Here is a 20,110-nt window from a genome sequence, read left to right as displayed (position 1 = left end):
GACACATCTTGCATGTACTTAAGACACATCTTGCATGTACTTAAGACACATCTTGCATGTACTTAAGACACATCTTGCATGTACTTAAGACACATTTTGCATGTACTTAAGACACATCTTGCATGTACTTAAGACACATCTTGCATGTACTTAAGACGCATCTTGCATGTACTTAAGACACATCTTGCATGTACTTAAGACACATCTTGCATGTACTTAAGACACATCTTGCATGTACTTAAGACACATCTTGCATGTACTTAAGACACATTTTGCATGTACTTAAGACACATTTTGCATGTACTTAAGACACATCTTGCATGTACTTAAGACACATCTTGCATGTACTTAAGACACATCTTGCATGTACTTAAGACACACATCTTGCAATAAAGCTCTGTCTACACTATCAAACTAGTTTGACAAACAAAGTGTGATGTGCCCAAATATGGTAGTTATATGACAATTTTTTTTTTTTATTTATTAAACTTTATCACTGCATACAAAAACACAAAACAAAACAAGCAGCGAAAAGAAAGGGATGGACAGGTGACAAGCACCTCTATCCACATTCCCCCTTAAAATATACATAGCAATAACAAAAATACATACATACAAACATGCCATTATGTCCATGGCACATCACATTTGTTGTCAGTTTGATAGTGTAGCCAGACCTTAACACTTGTACACTATATATTTTAATACATTATTGAATCTTACTATACACAGCAATACAATATTTTAAATAAGAAACAAGGCTTTTTGTTTTAAACCACAATTTATTTTATTTTTTTATAGCTACCACAAGAGAGCAAGGTAACACAACCTTTTGAATACATTGGATGCACAATAGAGGACAAACTCCAAGAATTACGTGAAAGTATACAACGAGATCGACGAGCCAATCAGTTAGCAGAATTAAAATTACAATCATTGTTAGACGACTGAAATTGTATTGCTATAGTAATTACAATCGTGAACATTGTGTCCAATGGTTTTATTATACTGGAACAGGTTCATTATAATTAAGAACTTCAATTTGAAATCAGTATAACCTTTCAAAAATTGAAGCTGAATTGGTTTCCTTGCTAAATCCACTTGGTCCCTCTCTTAATCTGCATCTTCATGGAACTGTAATACTATAAGTAATAATTGAAAAGAATAAAAGCAATAGAAAAGGGTGTTTTGGTTATTATTGTTATTGACATGTTCTTATTTAATTAGAAAATAATATAAAGCGGTAATATTGATTGTGACGAGGGATATGAAGACAAGTAATTTGTTTACAATATATATATGTGTGTATATATTGTTAACAAGGTGTGACGAGGGATATGAAGACAATTAATTTGTTTACAATATATATATATGTGTGTGTATATTGTTAACAAGGTGTGACGAGGGATATGAAGACAATTAATTTGTTTACAATTTAAAAGGAAAGATAAGCAGTGAAAGAAGAAAGTGATTTTAGTTTTTTGAAAAGTGCTATTGGAGACTCTCATAGAGGGCAGCAAACACAAAACAAGACAGGGACAGAAAGACGTGTGTGTCAAGTATGTTCTTAATATGTGACAAATGTGTTGTCTAGGATTAGTCTCGAAATATCTTAAATAATTATTCGGTAAGTTTGGCATCTTTAGATTTTACATCATTATAGGATAGTTGATTACACATTACTCCTATAAATTGCATTTGTTTGTGTATTTAAATTGTATTTATATGTCTGCAACTTCACGCCGTTCGGCTAGCCTAGCCGTAAGTAAGTAAGTAGGCCTGACTGTGCCATCCAGCAGGTGCGTGAGTGTACTAACTGAGTGAGTTGGGCTGCACACACAAAACTCTGCTCAACTTAACAGAAAGAAGCTAAGAAAGAGAGTTCAAATTGTGAAAACCAAAATTTATATTAGGTTTTTTAGGTCTAGCTTTCTTTATATTTAATGATTACATTAGAAGCACAGCATATATATTAATTTTAAAAGCCTTTCTTTTATTTACTTTTTTTGACAGGTTGGCAAATTTGCCAATAAAATTTGTCAAGACAGTCTCAACAATCATAAATTAAGTCTGCTAATTAATTGTTTAAATGTCAAACACAGTAAGGTCCTAGTTAATGCAAATAATATTGGAAGGGTTGGGTTGATATGAAAGAAAATATTTTAATCAGAAACATTCGTACAAGAATACTCTGATTAAACTAAAGGAGCTTTGATTTAGTTATCTGAAATAAAAAGGGTTTTTTTGTCTTTCGTGGGAGCAACCCACCTCTATTATTTCCACTCTTTTTATTATACAAATTAATAAATTCAATTTCAATAAGAATCAAAATAAAAGCAAAATAATTAATTTAATTTAAATATAAAACTTTTTAATATATTATAATTTATTCTAATATCTTAATCCTGGATCGATACAAAATTAGCAATTTATACATAAATTCTTAATTTCATTTAATTTTTAGATGTATGGCAATTCTGATTACTCTAAAAAGGGATTATTATTGTAATCTGTAACTCACTTAATTACTTAACCATTGAGAAAGATTTATTAATCTGAATTTAGTATATTGAATAATAGCATGCACAATGCACTAGTCCATTGTCTAACTCTAATATACTAAAAGTAGATTTTATTGTTTCTTCTTTGAGCTAAACATATCATGTTACCGTTATTAACATAATTCATGTGACTATATGTTACTGATCTTCTTTGTTACAATGTTTGAAATGATCATGTCATCTTCCTCATGTTATTAATGTAACTGTACATTAATGTTGTAGCTGTTGATTAATGTGTCTAATCAGGTGAAGCAGACTAGGATCTTGATTATTTGCCAAAAATAAATCCACAATTTATTATGTAAATTTACATGTGTGTAATCATCTACTTTTCTACATCATATTTCATTGCTTTTGTCTGAAATGCACATTGTGTAGTTTGATCAAATTCTGTATACTACAGGCATAGATTAACCTAGGTTTATCCTCTGTATACTACAGGCATAGATTAACCTAGGTTTATCCTCTGTATACTACTGTACAGGCATAGATTAACCTAGGTTTATCCTCTGTATACTACTGTACAGGCATAGATTAACCTAGGTTTATCCTCTGTATACTACAGGCATAGATTAACCTAGGTTTATCCTCTGTATACTACTGTACAGGCATAGATTAACCTAGGTTTATCCTCTGTATACTACTGTACAGGCATAGATTAACCTAGGTTTATCCTCTGTATACTACTGTACAGGCATAGATTAACCTAGGTTTATCCTCTGTATACTACTGTACAGGCATAGATTAACCTAGGTTTATCCTCTGTATACTACTGTACAGGCATAGATTAACCTAGGTTTATCCTCTGTATACTACTGTACAGGCATAGATTAACCTAGGTTTATCCTCTGTATACTACTGTACAGGCATAGATTAACCTAGGTTTATCCTCTGTATACTACTGTACAGGCATAGATTAACCTAGGTTTATCCTCTGTATACTACTGTACAGGGTTATCTGCACAGTATCTGATTTTTGCAGGGTGCATATTTTTATTTCATCGTTGCTAGATTCTTGTCTGTGGGGATATTATCATACCACAACAACCATTTGATTGGAGTTGCATACTGCACTTATACCTGTACCATTATAATAAGGTATAGTGTAATGAATACCTACAGTAAATTGTGATGATACTATCATAACATAACTATTTGATTTGAGATACATACTTATATACCATTAATAAGATATAATGGATACAAATCTAAACCTTTTATACAGTACCTACAGTAAACTGTGATGATATCATCATAACATAACAGTTAACACAACATTGAATTGAGTTACAACATTATTATTATTGAAAAAAAAAAAATGTTGGTACCAATACCTAATAATTTTAATTTCTTCCTTACATTTATTTTAATTGTTGCGGTAATGTTCTAGGAAATGCATAAATATGTAATCCTGTAGTCATAGGAATGTTTATTATCCATAGCCTTCAATCAAATCCTAGTATATAAAACATTGTTGACACTATGGCTTCCTCATTCCAGATGTTGATGACAGAGCAAGCCTCACCAAGTCATGCATTTTCATTCATTAAATCGTTGTTTCATTACAATTACAAATTTCTCAAATAGAAATAATTCATGGCAAATTTCATTATAATTATCAAAAATAGTTTAATTTCCTTGGTAATCCCATTGAACTATAAATTAGAAATGTATTGCGACAGTACATAAATACTGTACTTCCTCCAAAGAATGGATTAATAGAAATATTCTGCTATGATAACTAACTAAAAGTAAGAATCCAGTCTTTATTATGTGGACCTCAAAGCTCAAAGATAACCTGTAAGGTCACTGTATAGTCTCAAAGCTCAAGTAAGATAACCTGTAAGGTCACTTTATAGTCTCAAAGCTCAAGTAAGATAACCTGTAAGGTCAGGTGACCTGTAAGGTCACTGTATAGTTTCGAATCCATTACAGTAGTACTGTATTCATGAAATTTAATAAGATATTTAGATATTTGAATTACTGTACAGTAATAACATTCAATCAATACCTTTGCAATTTAAAAAACTTTATTTTTGTCAATTCTACAACCACCATTGCTGAAGTGGAGCATTGCTGCTGGAGTGTTGTAAGTGGACCCCAGCCTTGACATTGTGAACATATCAAAGTATTTGCATCACATTTGACATTACTTAACATTTTTATCTCAAATCCTACCAAGAATTCCTTTGCCAAACATAATCCACTATTTAGTTTTGGTATGTACTGTACTATAAATTTACTTTATAAACATATAAAACTGTTCAAAGGTCATGTGAAATATTATGTTATGTTTACACCAGGACATACACACAGGATCTTAATGTTCTCGTTTTTGGATTGATATTCTAAAAACATTTACATTGTGCCAGTAATTTCATCAACATTGTAATTATCATATTGTAATGTATTTTCCTATACAACAGGATGTTTAGACTTCTTAGCTGAATTAATATCTTCCTGTCAGGTCCAACGGGTGCAGCTATCCAATCGCAGGAGGCGAGGCAGTGCAGTTAGTATGATATTTACAGCGTTTTTACTCATTCCTGACCTTACTACATTGTGTTAGAAGAGATTAACTCTAAAACAATCATGATTATTGTCTAAATATTTATACCTCATGTACAGGTAAGTGTGTTTTTGTTAATGTAATTTATTTAAGTAATATGGCATCACTATTCTCCAAATAGATTAAGTTTACAGTACAATTTAATTACTGTTTACAGGTATTTTCTGTATCTTTTGTTTGATAGTGTATGTTGATAATCTTGATTTTTGTTTGTAGTACAATTCCCATGACCATCAATTAAATTTTTATTATTGTAACACTAACAAAGAAATATGCCTTAAATTAAATACATCAGTGTAACTAGGCCTATATATTACAATGCAAACAGTTACAATAACATTAACAGGTCTAAAATTAGAAAAGCTTAACAGCAAAGGATCTCAACAAACAGTAATGTTCAATAACAATCAGGTAACATTTCACAATATTGATGTTAAATACTGAAAGTCAATCCCTGCAAGTGTCAAGGTTGAATATTAATTATTATCTATAAAAGAAAGATTTAATATTTACACAAAACATTAAATCCATCATTTTTCACACTACATAATACACTATGTGAACACATTTAATGTTTCACTTTATGAATTGTATAGTCATCAAGCTTTGAGAAATACCTAGGGATTCTATGAACAGCGATTGCTACAGCAGTGCCCGTGGGATAATTGGCAAAAAATTTTATTTAAAAAACTACAGTACAAATACATTTCCAATCTATTGTATTGATACAGTAGATTATTATCTGTAATCTAATTCTTTATTAGTAGATTTGTACTCAGCCATACTATATTTTATCATTAATCATTCTGGGAAAAGTGTAAAGCATAGTATTACTGTATTTCAGTGTACAGTATAATATACAATTTGTCTTGAAGCAGAATATTTAATTATAGTTATACCATAAAATGCTTAAACTTAAAAGACAAAGACAGATAGAAAGCATGCAATATTAAATCGACAATATGGCTTACATTCATAACTTATGATGATAAACACATTAAATACTCTGACTTCAGACCTTTCATAGAGCTTGCTTTGGACATTTTGTATGATTATTCATTCATTCATTTTCTTTATTTCGGATAGTACAGTACATTATTTATGGATGTACATCCACATACAAATTATACAAAAAACAAAAAGAGAAACATTTTCACCAGAAAATTAACAATATAAGCAATCAATTATTATCAATATTGTAAATATTGTTCCTAATACTTTACAGTACTTCATGGTATATTTTACTCTTTGTGTAAGCTCTGAACATTACCCTGGTGGACAATAGAAATATTAAAGCAATTTTTTCAAAGGCAAAAATATAATAAATGTTTATTATTACATCTACGACTGCCTGCATAAATATACTGATTATAAGTTATTACTGTGTATACAAATTAATAGAATAAACAATATCAAGAAAACAAAATAAAAGTTATGATAATATCATAGCAAAAGATTCAAAATCAATGTTACTATACTTTACATTTTTTAATTAAATAACATACTGTATTGCAAAGTAATTTTCATTATAAATTCTTGTTTGATCCAATCCATTTTTATTTTGTATTTCAGATGGTGTAACCTAACAATTTCACAATGAATCTGTATGAACTCTGTACACGTCCACAGAAACTGGATTGTGTTCGCATACTGTCAATAAATTCCCAATGGAAAAGCATTTGACCTTTGACATTAAAATGTTTGTTAAATTCTTAAAGGATGCTTATAAATAGGATGGAGTTTGCCGCACGCAAAGAACAACCCGCAATGCGTCCGTCGGCTCAGATATCGTTTGCTCGGTGGCTGAGTCGAAACAAGTTTTTATCGCGGCTGATAACAATTCTTTTAGTGATATTAATAGTGTTACCGTTGCTAACGCATTATTATCTTACAAACTCTGATGCCATTAGTTACGGGCCATTTTCATTGACAAGTTGCGATGGTATAACATCGATGGAACCGAGTGATCTAAAAACGCATTTAGAAGAGTTATGTCGTATACGTATTTCCGTGTCAAATGAGTTACGTGAAATGGAAAGTCGTCGTCAGTCAATGAATAACGACATACATGCGTTGTATGAAGAGAAGGAATCAATGCAATCTGTACTTGTTCATTCGCAGAAGGAACTTGATCATTTGCATATGCAGGTGAGTAATATGAGAAAGGAGAAAGAGGAAGTGGCGTTACAAGCCATCTCGCATATAGTTGCACCAAAACGAATTCTTCCTAGCTTAGATGATAATGTCGAAATAGCGCCACCAGGGTCGAGTAAACGCTGCCGACAGTACAATTGTTTTGATTATTCACGTTGTTCTGTCACGTCTCATTTTCCAGTTTATTTTTACAAACCTAATAGTCATCCAATTTCTGAAACGGTAGAATCAAGTATAAGGACGTCTTTATTGCATATACTTGCCACGAGCCCGTACATTGCTTATGACGCCCACATGGCATGCATTTATTTAGTGTGTGTCGGAGATAGTACTGCTAAAGGTGCTGTAGCAAAATTAGAAACAAATTTAAATAAATTGCCAAATTGGAACGGTGATGGTCGTAATCATGTTCTTCTAAATCTCCAAAGATATGAAACGCTATCGAATAATTTAAAAAATACAGACACAGGTCGTGCAATTGTTGTTCAAACAAATTTTGAAACAAATCAGTTTCGAGCTGGATTTGATATCGTAGCGCCGATGCTCTTGAATTTAGACTCCAAATTTGACTGGAAAGACACGCCCATCCAAGTGCCTGCTTTAAGGACTTACTTTTTAACATTCCAAGGCAAAAGTTTTTCAAACAACATGGCACCTTCAGAAGATAATGTTGCATTCATTAATGTAGAACAAAATAATGTGAATGGTAAACAAGTTAAAGCAGATTTAACTTTAACAAAAGAAGAAGCAGAAGAGATTTTATTTATGACAGAAGAGCTTGAAAAGTTAAAAAAGATAAAAGAAGATAGGTTTTTTATAGATTTTATGTGTACAAAATCAAATTTTGAAGTACAGGAAACACAGAATGTTGAATGGGGTTTATGTGGGGAACATACAGAACGTGTTAGTACATTGCAACAATCTACGTTTGCATTGATTCTTGCCACCAACAACTCTATAGCTTTTTCAACTCATCTTTATATTCGACTTTATGAAGCGTTACGATACGGTGCAATACCTGTTATATTAGGTGAACAAATACAACTACCTTTTAACGAATTTATTTCTTGGAAAAAGTGCGCGATTATTTTACCTAAATCTCGGATAACAGAGCTTTATTTTTTTCTTAAAACAATTTCTGATAAAGATATATTATCTATGCGGCGACAGGGTTGGTTTGTCTGGTCGACGTACCTATCATCAACAGAAGCCGTAACAAACACACTGTTAGCCACAATAAGGACTAGACTCTCTATTCCAGCTAGTATTTTACCCAGTGAACCATCTCCCAATATTTTCCCGTCTGGTCACCCAAAAAAAGAGGAGAAAATAAAAGTAGCCGTAGACCCAGAGGAATTGTTAGGCCCAATTGATCCTCCGTTTGCTTCACCAAAGTATCTGCGTAACTTCACCACAACTATCGTGGATCAAGAATACATTTGGAACAATCCACCTGGACCTCAATACTTATTTCCATCATTGCCAAACGATCCTCTGCTTCCAACTGATGCAAGGTTTATTGGTTCGCAGCACGGATTCCGACCGATTGGGGGCGGTGTGGGTGGTGCTGGGAAGGAATTCCAGGAAGCAATTGGTGGGAACGTTCCTCGGGAGCAGTTTACGATTGTGATGCTTACGTACGAAAGAGAAAAAGTTCTGATGTCAGCTTTGGAAAGACTTGTTGGACTGCCATATTTAAACAAGGTAAATAAACAGTATTTTACATTGCAATATTACAGTAGGATGAGGTTGAATCTTGCATTGGCTTTTGAAGGCAGCAGCCTAATTTGAACACATTACCCAGTTTATTGTGTATCAACTGCAAACATACTGTGTGTACAGTGTACAATCAAATAACATTCAGCTTATACCGGATATTACTATTCCATTGGCTTACTTGTACTTGTTCAAATATTTAATTGAATATGGGTATCTTTAAATCTGACATTAAAGTCTGTACCATGTGTCATCACTTCCCTTATTATAGCTTGAAAATAATTCTGTACAGAAGTTAAAATACTGTTATCAACCACACAACTGATTGATGAGTATAACACTACAATTGAATACATATTTCATCTTGTGAGATATTCTATTGATTGTATTGTATTGTAACCTTGTTGGAACAGACAGAATCTTCGGGGCATCTGTGTAAAAGCTGATAACCATTCTGCTTTATCCACTAGCTATATTATTTTTTTGATTGAGTGTAGTGTTTTCAGATATTAGGAAATGCTAAAAGGCAGAAATACTGTGTAGAAGGCATCATGATTTTGTAAGATTCTCTTCTGATTAATAATGTTTATAACCATTCATGTTAACAGGACAGGACACACACATAATATACACATGATCTAATTTTAGAAATTTAACATATACAGTACATATCATTCATCATTAAGTTTAATATGTAATTAAAGAAAGCAGGCCATGGACCAGTAAACTACAAAATATTGATATTTTGACACATACATTTGCATCTTTTAGTCTTAGCATTCAATTAAAAATAAATAAATTCGATAGGAAAGTTATTAGTATAGAGAGTTTGATTGAAGAAAACAAAGCGAACTGAATGGGTGAATTTAGGGTTTGTGAGTCTTACAATCTTTGGTTTTAATAGCTGCATTGTAAGTGCAACTCTTTCAATGTATGTGTGCTGTTATAAGTGAGAGCATTGTATTCTTAATGCATAATGTCTGTACATTTCATTATCTTAATGAATATCTCATCTAATGAATCTGGATTTGCATCAAATTATTGATTTTGTACAATTTAAGCACGGAGCTACTGTAGTGTATGATTAAAGTGTACAGTCTTGTGTTTTTAGAGTATGAAATTATCAACTTTGATATTTAAAGAATAATGATATATGAATTTATATTACAAGAATATCATCTAGTAATGGAGCAAGATAGATTACTTATTTCTTATATAAATATAAGTGTGTAAATACAGGATATTCAGTACTGTATGTGCTTGGTAGACACACACAGACATCCACTTGTATCAGTTTGTAACGTGTGCTGTATTAGCTATCAACAGGATGTTTCACAGGCTTTAAATACATGCAAAAATATAAAAAAATGATGACTACAGTACATCTAAATATCAATTGTTCTTCAGACATACAGTATTATGGACAAATCCAATACAACACAATTTAGCTCTTTACAAGAATGATGCTGGGCCTTGTAGACTATTCATCATGTTATTGAACAAAGTCAGAGTCTGTCTATTCTTAGTGCCTTGAATAACTGATGTTCATTCTGATTGATTAGAATTAGCAAAATTCATCATTAATAACCACTGGACTATTACTAGATGTTCCTTGGTTTGATAAACATGAATGTTGTTTGTGATGCTTGGGCCTTGTCATATTCATTAACCAAGTTTGTCTATTCTTAGTGCTTAAATAACTAATGTTCTGTCATTCTGTAACATTGATTAGGATTATTAGTCATAATATTAACCTGTTCTTTAGTCTGATAAACATGATGTTTGCGATATTGTGTCCTTGTCGTTTGTATTCATCATGATTGTTAACCAAGTCTGTCTATTCTTAGCCCCTTCTATATTACTAATGTCCACGATGTCAATGTTAATTCAGTAGCATGATGCTTTTAAATTTGTGTCATGCAATAATTCAAGTTGTTTGCTGTTTGGATTATCTGACACATGAATTATGTTCGTGAGAGTCTTGTTTATTTTCAAGTGTTTGCTGAAAATAAAAAGTGTGTAATGTTTGGCCAGTCTTCTTCATTCAGTTTGTCATCAATTAAATTAGTTTAAAGGACCAAAATAGCTAAATACTCGCTAAAATTCAATCTTTACAATGTTTTCTAAAATTCATTATTAAAACACTGATTTAAATTTAAGCATAATCTACCAGTGCTTAAATATAAATTAGTGAAAATGTTATCTCCATATTTTAATCTACCAACTACCTTTGTAGGATTTACTCCAGGGCCATTTGTCCTGGCACACCTACAGTACTGTACACACCTATGATTAGCAAGCAGAGATTACTACTGTATATACATCTCATTTGTCTTGACACACCTAATTGTACACACACCTACTACTGCCTACTATTACTGCCTGTCATTGTGGATTGATGAATCTTTTTGATAACGAAATTATACTATTTAATTGAATATAGTTTTATGAAGTTACAATTTCACATATGTTACAGTACCTTTCCATTTCTCCATTTTAGATTTCTTGAATATTCTAATCCGCTATAATGTCGTAAATGTACTCACAGTATCAAATTGAAATGCAATATGTGGATAAAAATCTCAGAATTTAAAATTAATTTTAAATTTCATTCACTACAGTCTTAAATGTTAAAATCAAAGAAAACACATGAATTAGCAGCCGAACTGCGGCCTAGATCCTTGCAGACTGTGCCTGGGGCATTTTAAATATTATTAAAACCTTTTTAAAGTTTTCTTCGTCACTAAGATTGATGATAAATGATATTACATCAAATTGAAAATCTTATAGAGTAAAGTAAAATCCATTTATTTTAATAAATATTTATTTTGTATTTATTTGAAATTGCATCAATGAAGCCGCAGTCATTCATCCAAATAATATTAAATACTATTGATTAATTTATAAATACTGCAATTAAATTCAGCTCTGTCCCTTGATGTTGATATCTGAGACTTTTGTAATGAGATACTCAATTCTCAAGTTACTTGTGAAACATTTAAGTTATATTATTAACATATTTTTCATAGCAAACCTAACTTGATCAACAGGTATAGAACATAAAATCTACATCACATTTCCTCCAAAACGCCTTCATAAGTTCATTATTTTTCATAAAATGTTTAGATTATTATTATTAATTGACATGCATTGCACATGCTTGACCTACACCTAGATGTATGCAAGATCCTGGCAATTAGTTCTCATTTGACCTCTGCCACCCTCAGCAGTCTTGCTGAGAGTTCAAACAAGGTCATCCTCTAGAGAAAGTTTGTCATACAAACCACCTGAATTATGTCTTTTATACATGCTATATATTTGTACATAGTTTGTTGTAGTACTGTACTAGTTTTTTTAGGTAATGTACAAAAAACAACTTCTTGATTTAAATTATATTGGACGATAAATACTATAAAAGCAGCCAATTCATTCATTTATTTTAAAAAGTAATGATTAAATTAAATGAAATGAGAAAAAAGTAAATTAAATAAGACAGGTATACAGTACCTGTAAGACAGGTATACAGTACCTGTAAGACAGGTATACAGTACCTGTAAGACAGGTATACAGTACCTGTAAGACAGGTATACAGTACCTGTAAGACAGGTATACAGTACCGTACCTGTAAGACAGGTATACAGTACCTGTAAGACAGGTATACAGTACCTGTAAGACAGGTAGGTATACAGTACCTGTATCTCTTAACAAAGTAAGAAACAAATTGAAGCACTCTAAATCACTTTTTACCCATCTACCTAAAATAAATTTAGTTACTACAGAGTTTACTTAATACAACACTATTAATATGAATTGTTCTTGCAGGTAATTGTTGTATGGAATTCACCAGAGCCTCCCAAAGATGACCTGCTTTGGCCCCGTATCCATGTGCCCATCAAGGTACAGTAACAATACTCTATCTATGTTTGTATACCAGCTTTTTTAGAATTAGACACAGATAATACTTTATTTGTCAAAATGCTAAGATATCGTCCTTGGCAGGATAGGATATTACAATACATTTAAAGCACTATATACAATGCATTTAAAATACTATATACAATACATTTAAAATATTCGTTATAATACAAAATGAATTTTTTAAATGACTTTGTGATTAGCTAATTAAGAATCAGTAAAAAGTTAATAATTTATTGGGATACAGTAGACCTATTGAATACTGTGCCATGTTTTACATAAATGAATTTAAGAACATACTTACTAATCAAAAAGCAACGTTTAATCGATAATTGGAATTAGCGTGTTTTTATAGAGTAGTGCTTACCGGTAGGTTAGAAGGTAAGTGCTTTGCGATATAGAATAAGAGCATATATTAGAATTTACGATAAAGGTAATTAAATTTTTTACAGTTTTTTAATATCCTTTGCTTTTATTTGTCATAAAGTAGTAACACAATTTGTTTGTCCTTGCTGCATGTCTTCTTGAGTTTAATGATGCATAGCCATTTGTTGTAGTATAGCAACATACAAAATGATTGTCAGATGCTGATGCATATAGCCATTTGTTGTAGTATAGCAACATACAAAATGATTGTCAGATGCTGATGATTGTAAATATAAATTGTTTAAGAAAAGGATGACACAGAAACATTAAATTAATTTGTGTCTTGAATTATAATCAGAAGAAGCGAGCTTAAATACTTTCTTTACGATTGTAGAATGCTTAATAATTTGCATAAAATGTTACTGTATGTGATGCTGACGTACGTTTTGAATTTACTAGCTAGTGTGATTGAGACGATGCCAGCGTATAAGTCTTTATATTGTACATTGTGATAGAGACGTCGTTACATTTGACTACAGACTGCAGTGGAGGTTTCTTGAAACATTGTACATATTATTATTTTTACTGTAATTTGTGATTTGATGAATAAATGTATTTGGTACAAAATGTGCTTGCCTTCCAAACCCAAGGTCCAGGGTTCAATCCTGACCTAGTGCCGGGGTTCAATCCTGACCTAGTGCCAGGATTGTAAATCACAAACGTTTCAACTCCACTCCCTAAGCCTCAAATAAGAATTATTTTAAAAGCATAATAAATTATAAAATAGTTTGTTGGATGCATAGGAGATTTAAAAGAAGTTATAGTATAAAATCTTTACTATGGCATGTGTTCTTTCAGTATTATCTCAACTCAAAAGAAGTGGCCAGTGAGACCGCAGTTATTAATACAAAAACATACATTACTTTTTCGTTTCACCAGAATAATTTAAAGAAATGTATTTATAAATTTCAGGTTATCAAGACAAAAAAAAACAGTTTGAATAACCGGTTTCTTCCATATGATGAGATAGAAACGGACGCGCTTTTGTCTATTGACGACGATGCTCATCTGAGACATGATGAGATTCTATTTGGCTTTCGGTAAGAAATATGATGATTATATTTGTCTTCATGACAGTACTTATAGTGTTTGTAGAGATCTTGCTAGTGCTACTAGCCCTTTCAATCCTCTCCACCTTGTCTGAGGACTTCTCAGCCTAAGTTTAACATTAGAAGATCCTTAATATAGATTATTCCACCCTAAGCGCTACTCCTACAAAGATGTTTACTTTATAACTTTTTTCATTTTATTATCATCATTTGTTTTAAACATATGGTATTAAACAGTGTCTGTTGGTGGTCTAAATTGAACCTGCCATATTCCCATTTGCCCTCCTGATGAGTACACTAGAAAAAGCTAGATTTTGTAGAATGGTACAAATGACACTTTGTTGTAGCACATGTAATAGTGAGTCATTTAGGTACTACATAAATTATTTACAGCCTATTCTGTTACAATATATAAGCTTGTTATTATGTACACAATTCAGTTATGTATTCAGAATTATTGATTTGTACGTCATCGGCAGAGAAAGAATATTCAACATCAGATTTAAAGTTAAATTAAGTGGCAATACCCTTAGGATAATTTACAATGATTTATTTATTCAAACACTTTTTGTGTGGCATTGCAAAACAAATGCTTTTTTTTTCAATCGATAATTACAGCTATAAACAAATTAATTATATTACTTTAAAGCGGTCATAAATAATGAAATAGAAAGAGGGACAACATATATTGTTTACAATGTAAAGTAATGTTTGAAACAAATGTTAATACATTATTCATGTATAGTATATCTCCATATAATGTTTTATGGGAAAAAACAAATGTTATATTATATGCTTTCAATCAAATGAACAAATGAATATTTATGTTTTCTTCTCTCTGTTTTTTGGCAGCTGATGACATTTCAGTACTGTTTTGATCAATTTGTGAGCAGATGTTTTAAATGTTTAATTTCTATACCTTTGAATAATACATTGTACGCTAGATTGTCACAGTGATATAATAATAATTAATTTATAAAGTTGCTCAATGGTCAATACGCTGGATTCATTCTGTTCCTAGTCAACACTAGACTTATAGTTTAGGTTGAATTATGAAGCATCATTGAGTTCTTAGTAAACTGTACTGGAAACAAGCTAGCATGACTAATGCTATGTTGTAACACATATTGATTCAAATAGTTTGGCTAAAAATAAAAAATATATATATTAATGCACTAGAAAAGGACAAACAGACAAAGACTGAAAAAAACATAAAACTTAGCTATTTCATAGTACTTTATTACACAACAAATTTGATTTGTATGATAGCAGGGCTAATTATATATATATTTTTTTTAATCTCAATTTATAAAGATATAAAGAGTGCGATAGTACCAATGTGATGCACGCTCTATCTTGTTGACCCTGTTGTATTACACTTTTTCCGGACAATAATGATCAATTGGGTCAATCACCCCTATTAGAATTATTAATTTCAAACGTTCATTGCAAACACACCCGGTACTCGTCCTCTGAAGCTGATAGGAAGGAAGTGAAAGCACAAAATGTTGCAGAAATAGTTGTTTTTGCCTTGAAAAGTTATAAACTATGCTAGTTGTATACCCAAGTGGTTATATGGCCTTGAACAACTACATCAAAAATCATAAATAGCAAAAATAATAATCTCCAAGAAGACCATTAGTTGTCATCTCTATGTACAATTTAATCATTTTAGAGTAGTATATGAAGAGGAGATGAAAAGGCATTATTATATCTTACGTTTTATGTAGTAAATAATAATAAATTTTTACTTCTTCATTCCAAGTATCACTATCAGTCAATTCTCATAATACTGGACACCTTTGGGCTGGCCTAAATAACATGTCTGGTTTTCTGGGAAGTCTGGTATTCAGAATGTTTTCTAATGGTATCAATTTGGGACAGGTTTTGGAAGAGTTTCTGGTTTTCTAAAAGCCTGGTATTGGGAGAGTTGACTATGAAGGTGCAACAGTACAGTACATATAACAGTACATACAACAGTACATGCAACCAGTACATGCAACCAGTACATGCAACCAGTACATGCAACCAGTACATGCAACCAGTACATGCAACAGGATTCAAAATTTGTGCCTAAAGTAAAAATTGAGAACATAGGTAAACAATTAGAAAGGTGTTGACAATTGTGTATTGTCATTTTTTAGGGTGTGGCGAGAAGCTAGAGATCGTATTGTTGGATTTCCTGGCCGGTTTCATGCTTGGGATTTGTCAAACAAAGATGGCTTCTTATACAACTCAAACTATTCGTGTGAACTGTCTATGGTCCTGACAGGAGCTGCCTTCTTTCATAAGGTAAAGTACAGTACTCAAGTCTTATCTCATACTTTCTTTCATAAGGTAAAGTACAGTACTCAAGTCTTATCTCATACTTTCTTTCATAAGGTAAAGTACAGTACTCAAGTCTTATCTCATACTTTCTTTTATAAGGTAAAGTACAGTACTCAAGTCTTATCTCATACTTTCTTTCATAAGGTAAAGTACAGTACTCAAGTCTTATCTCATACTTTCTTTCATAAGGTAAAGTACAGTACTTAAAGTCTTTTCTCATACTTTCTTTCATAAGGTAAAGTACAGTACTCAAGTCTTATCTCATACTTTCTTTCATAAGGTAAAGTACAGTACTCAAGTCTTATCTCATACTTTCTTTCATAAGGTAAAGTACAGTACTCAAGTCTTATCTCATACTTTCTTTCATAAGGTAAAGTACAGTACTCAAGTCTTATCTCATACTTTCTTTCATAAGGTAAAGTACAGTACTCAAGTCTTATCTCATACTTTCTTTCATAAGGTAAAGTACAGTACTCAAGTCTTATTTCATACTTTCTTAAGTTAAACTGGAAGTGGGAGCGACTTAAGTGTCGAAATGTAGTAGGCTGGCCTATACCCACATTTCAACAATTTGGGCGTGATCGGTACCATATTCCCCCTATTCAATCTAAGCATACTTAATTCCTGGTTAAAATACACAATTTGGTGTTTTCATTGACACTAATAATAGCATGAAGATGTCTTGCAAATCATTTAAAAACAACCTATTGTTTCCCAATAGGAATCATGGATGGGTGGATACTGAGCATAAAGGAAGGCAATGCTATCAGTTTGTATTTAGTAGGGCAATGGAAAATCCAGTTATCGTCTTTTGTTAGTCATTGTTTAGACTGCATTTCATTATACCAAATCTCATTTGTGACTTACTTGAGGCATAATGTTGATACTGGTATAATTTGACTACTCTCTTTATGAAGGCTAACCAAATTTCATTTTAACCTTACACATAATATCACATAACATTTTAAATAAATTATCTGTTAATCTTTTACAACTTTTTTTTTCTTTTTTTCAGTATTATTCATACATTTAGTGTTGGTAAATGTTTCATTCTCTTTTCAGTATTATTCGTACGTGTACAGCTACATAATGCCTAAGGTTATCAGAGACAAGGTTGATGAGTACATTAACTGTGAAGACATTGCTATGAACTTTCTAGTCTCCCATATCACTCGTAAACCTCCAATTAAGGTTTGTACAAGATAGTATTTATTATTTAGTCACAGAGTCTTAAACAATGCAATCAGAATATGTATGTTAATAATCACATAATAAATAGAATAAAAGGTATACATTAATACCTACTTTTCTCTTTTCTTCTCCCCTTCCTCCTCTTCTCTCCCTCCTTTTCATTCTTTTCCTCCTCTACTTTCCTTCCTCTTGCCTTCCTGTTCTCTTCCTCACCTTCTTTCTTTTTTTTATACACACCCAACAGTGAACACAATCTCTCCAATTGCAGGATGGATAAACTATTTTATAATTATCGTGCTTATAAAGTCTCATTTGAGGCTTAGGGAGTGGAGTTGAAAGAATCGTGAGCTACAACCCTGGCACTAGGTCAGGATTGAACCCTGATACTACAGTAGGTCAGGATTAAACCCTGGACCTTAGGATTGGAAGCCCTGGACCTTAGGATTGGAAGGCAAGCATGTTAACCACCAAGCTACAGCTCTGCATTCCACTCCTGTTTCCATATTGTATTAAACTCCTGAAAGTGTTTTTTTTCATGTACATTAATTAACAAATGTTATAATTAGGATGATTTATATTGCCTGGTTATTGCATAGAGCTAATATTATAGTAGATCCATGAAATTTATCAAGCAAGACTTTAATTTGATATGTAAATGACAAGTGTTATGTTAGGATGAATTATATTGCGCTGATCAAAGGTTTATAGAATTTATCAAGCAAGACTTTAATTTGATATGTAAATGACAAGTTTTATGTTAGGATGAATTATATTGCGCTGATCAAAGGTTTATAGAATTTATCAAGCAAAACTGAAATTTATGTATAATTGGCAAGTGTTGTATTAGAATGAATTATATTGCGCTGATGATGGTGTATAGAATTTTCCATGCACAGCGTTATGATCTTTGTCAAGTATTTCCGTAATTATCATCCATCTTTTTTTCATTAACCAAGTTCATCTTTTGCAATTTTTTATCACTGAGAAGAGCTTGCAACTGAGTTGCTATAAGTAAAACGTTTTTATCATAATATTTGTTTCCATTTGTTTTTCACAGGTCACTTCAAGGTGGACGTTCCGTTGTCCAGGATGTCCAGATGCCCTCTCATTGGACGAGTCTCATTTTAATGAGAGACACACATGCATCAAGTTTTTTACAAAAGTGTTTGGATACACGCCTCTGCTAAACACGCAATTTCGTGTTGACTCCGTGCTTTTTAAAACAAGAATACCTCACGATAAACAAAAGTGTTTTAAGTATATTTAAATCAAATGGTGCTGAATTATTTAAACCAACGATTGAAATATTAAGCAACCCTCTGGAATAGATACCACGACAACCACCATAGATTAAGCTATGATTAGAGTGTTTATAAAACATATTAATGTTGTCATGGAAACAATAATCTGAAATTATAAGAAGCATCTGAAAATAACTGTAGAAATTTATCATTACATGTAACTATTCTCAAACCGGACTCTTGACCATGTATTTGGCCCTCTAGAGGTCAGTTTGTTTAATTTTAGCTTGTCATTCTTTTCAAAAAGCTGTATAAAAAAACTGTCATGGTAACTTGTACCATCAGAATTTTATTCAGAAATAACCAAATTCATATTGTTACCACATTTATTTTCTTCCTCATTGCTCCACTTGCTATGTGTTACATTGGTATGATCACCACGCATACATGTAACTAACTGTTTACATTTTATGTGAACACACGACTAACATTGTTACCTACTCTGCAGCTTTCCGCAAATTGCCACAAATAATCCCCGCATTGCAACGCATTCAATGTGGGACCAGTGTTTCTTGGCTTTTAATAGTAGTAATCTTATCTTATCTTTTTTCTGCTGATTTCCAAACTTTGTATAGATTTAGTTTTCTATATTTTATATTTTATGAAATGTTTCAATCATGTTTTTCAATTTATCCATTTGGATAAATAATATAAAAAGCCAGTTCGCTCAAATTTACATTCTTTTTTCTACTTGTTTGATTGGTTACTTGATATTTCTTAATGTTTGCAAAAGTGACCCATAATAAAAGAAAACAATTATACTGTTGGCTGTCTATCTATCTGTCTGTTAGTCACGCTACAAATATATTATTACTATCTTTATATTACATGGTTGTGAAATAGATTTACTGATAGAAGTTCGCCACATATCGACCAGAAATGTGTTTTTGTCGTCTTTTT

At 31.8% G+C, this 20,110-nt stretch overlaps 2 protein-coding genes across 3 annotated transcripts in view; both read left to right on the top strand.

Annotated features, from left to right (window-relative positions):
* The window catches only part of LOC140045230 (germinal-center associated nuclear protein-like), a 29,612-nt gene extending 28,381 nt beyond the window's left edge, over positions 1-1,231 (top strand). Inside the window, exon 39 of the mRNA XM_072090057.1 lies at positions 802-1,231. Coding sequence (XP_071946158.1) covers positions 802-951 — 150 coding nt within the window. The 3' untranslated portion in view covers positions 952-1,231. The remainder of the gene's footprint in view (positions 1-801) is intronic.
* Positions 1,232-1,389: 158 nt separating this feature from the next.
* Positions 1,390-19,924, top strand: LOC140040372 (exostosin-like 3). 2 transcript variants are annotated; one of them, XM_072086265.1, is made up of 8 exons: positions 1,390-1,627; positions 4,988-5,189; positions 6,703-8,988; positions 12,823-12,897; positions 14,254-14,381; positions 16,535-16,682; positions 17,781-17,909; positions 18,967-19,924. In XM_072086265.1, the coding sequence occupies exons 3-8, from the start codon at positions 6,850-6,852 to the stop codon at positions 19,174-19,176; spliced, it is 2,829 nt and encodes a 942-aa protein (XP_071942366.1). In that variant the 5' UTR covers positions 1,390-1,627; positions 4,988-5,189; positions 6,703-6,849; the 3' UTR covers positions 19,177-19,924. The 2 variants fall into 2 exon arrangements, with proteins under 2 accessions (XP_071942366.1, XP_071942374.1); XM_072086273.1 differs by lacking the exon at positions 1,390-1,627 and having other exon boundaries at positions 4,823-5,189.
* Positions 19,925-20,110: the final 186 nt, after the last annotated feature.

Source organism: Antedon mediterranea, chromosome 1 (genome assembly GCF_964355755.1).
Source record: "Antedon mediterranea chromosome 1, ecAntMedi1.1, whole genome shotgun sequence".
Taxonomy (NCBI): domain Eukaryota; kingdom Metazoa; phylum Echinodermata; class Crinoidea; order Comatulida; family Antedonidae; genus Antedon; species Antedon mediterranea.
This window is presented reverse-complemented; position numbering and strand designations above follow the sequence as displayed.

Excerpts from the sequence above, each read along its gene's own strand:
- LOC140040372 (XM_072086265.1), top strand. The coding sequence starts at position 6,850 with ATGCTTATAAATAGGATGGAGTTTGCCGCACGCAAAGAACAACCCGCA. Across the intron at positions 14,382-16,534 it reads GAGATTCTATTTGGCTTTCG|GGTGTGGCGAGAAGCTAGAG; the intron begins GTAAGAAATATG and ends GTCATTTTTTAG. Across the intron at positions 17,910-18,966 it reads CTCGTAAACCTCCAATTAAG|GTCACTTCAAGGTGGACGTT; the intron begins GTTTGTACAAGA and ends TGTTTTTCACAG.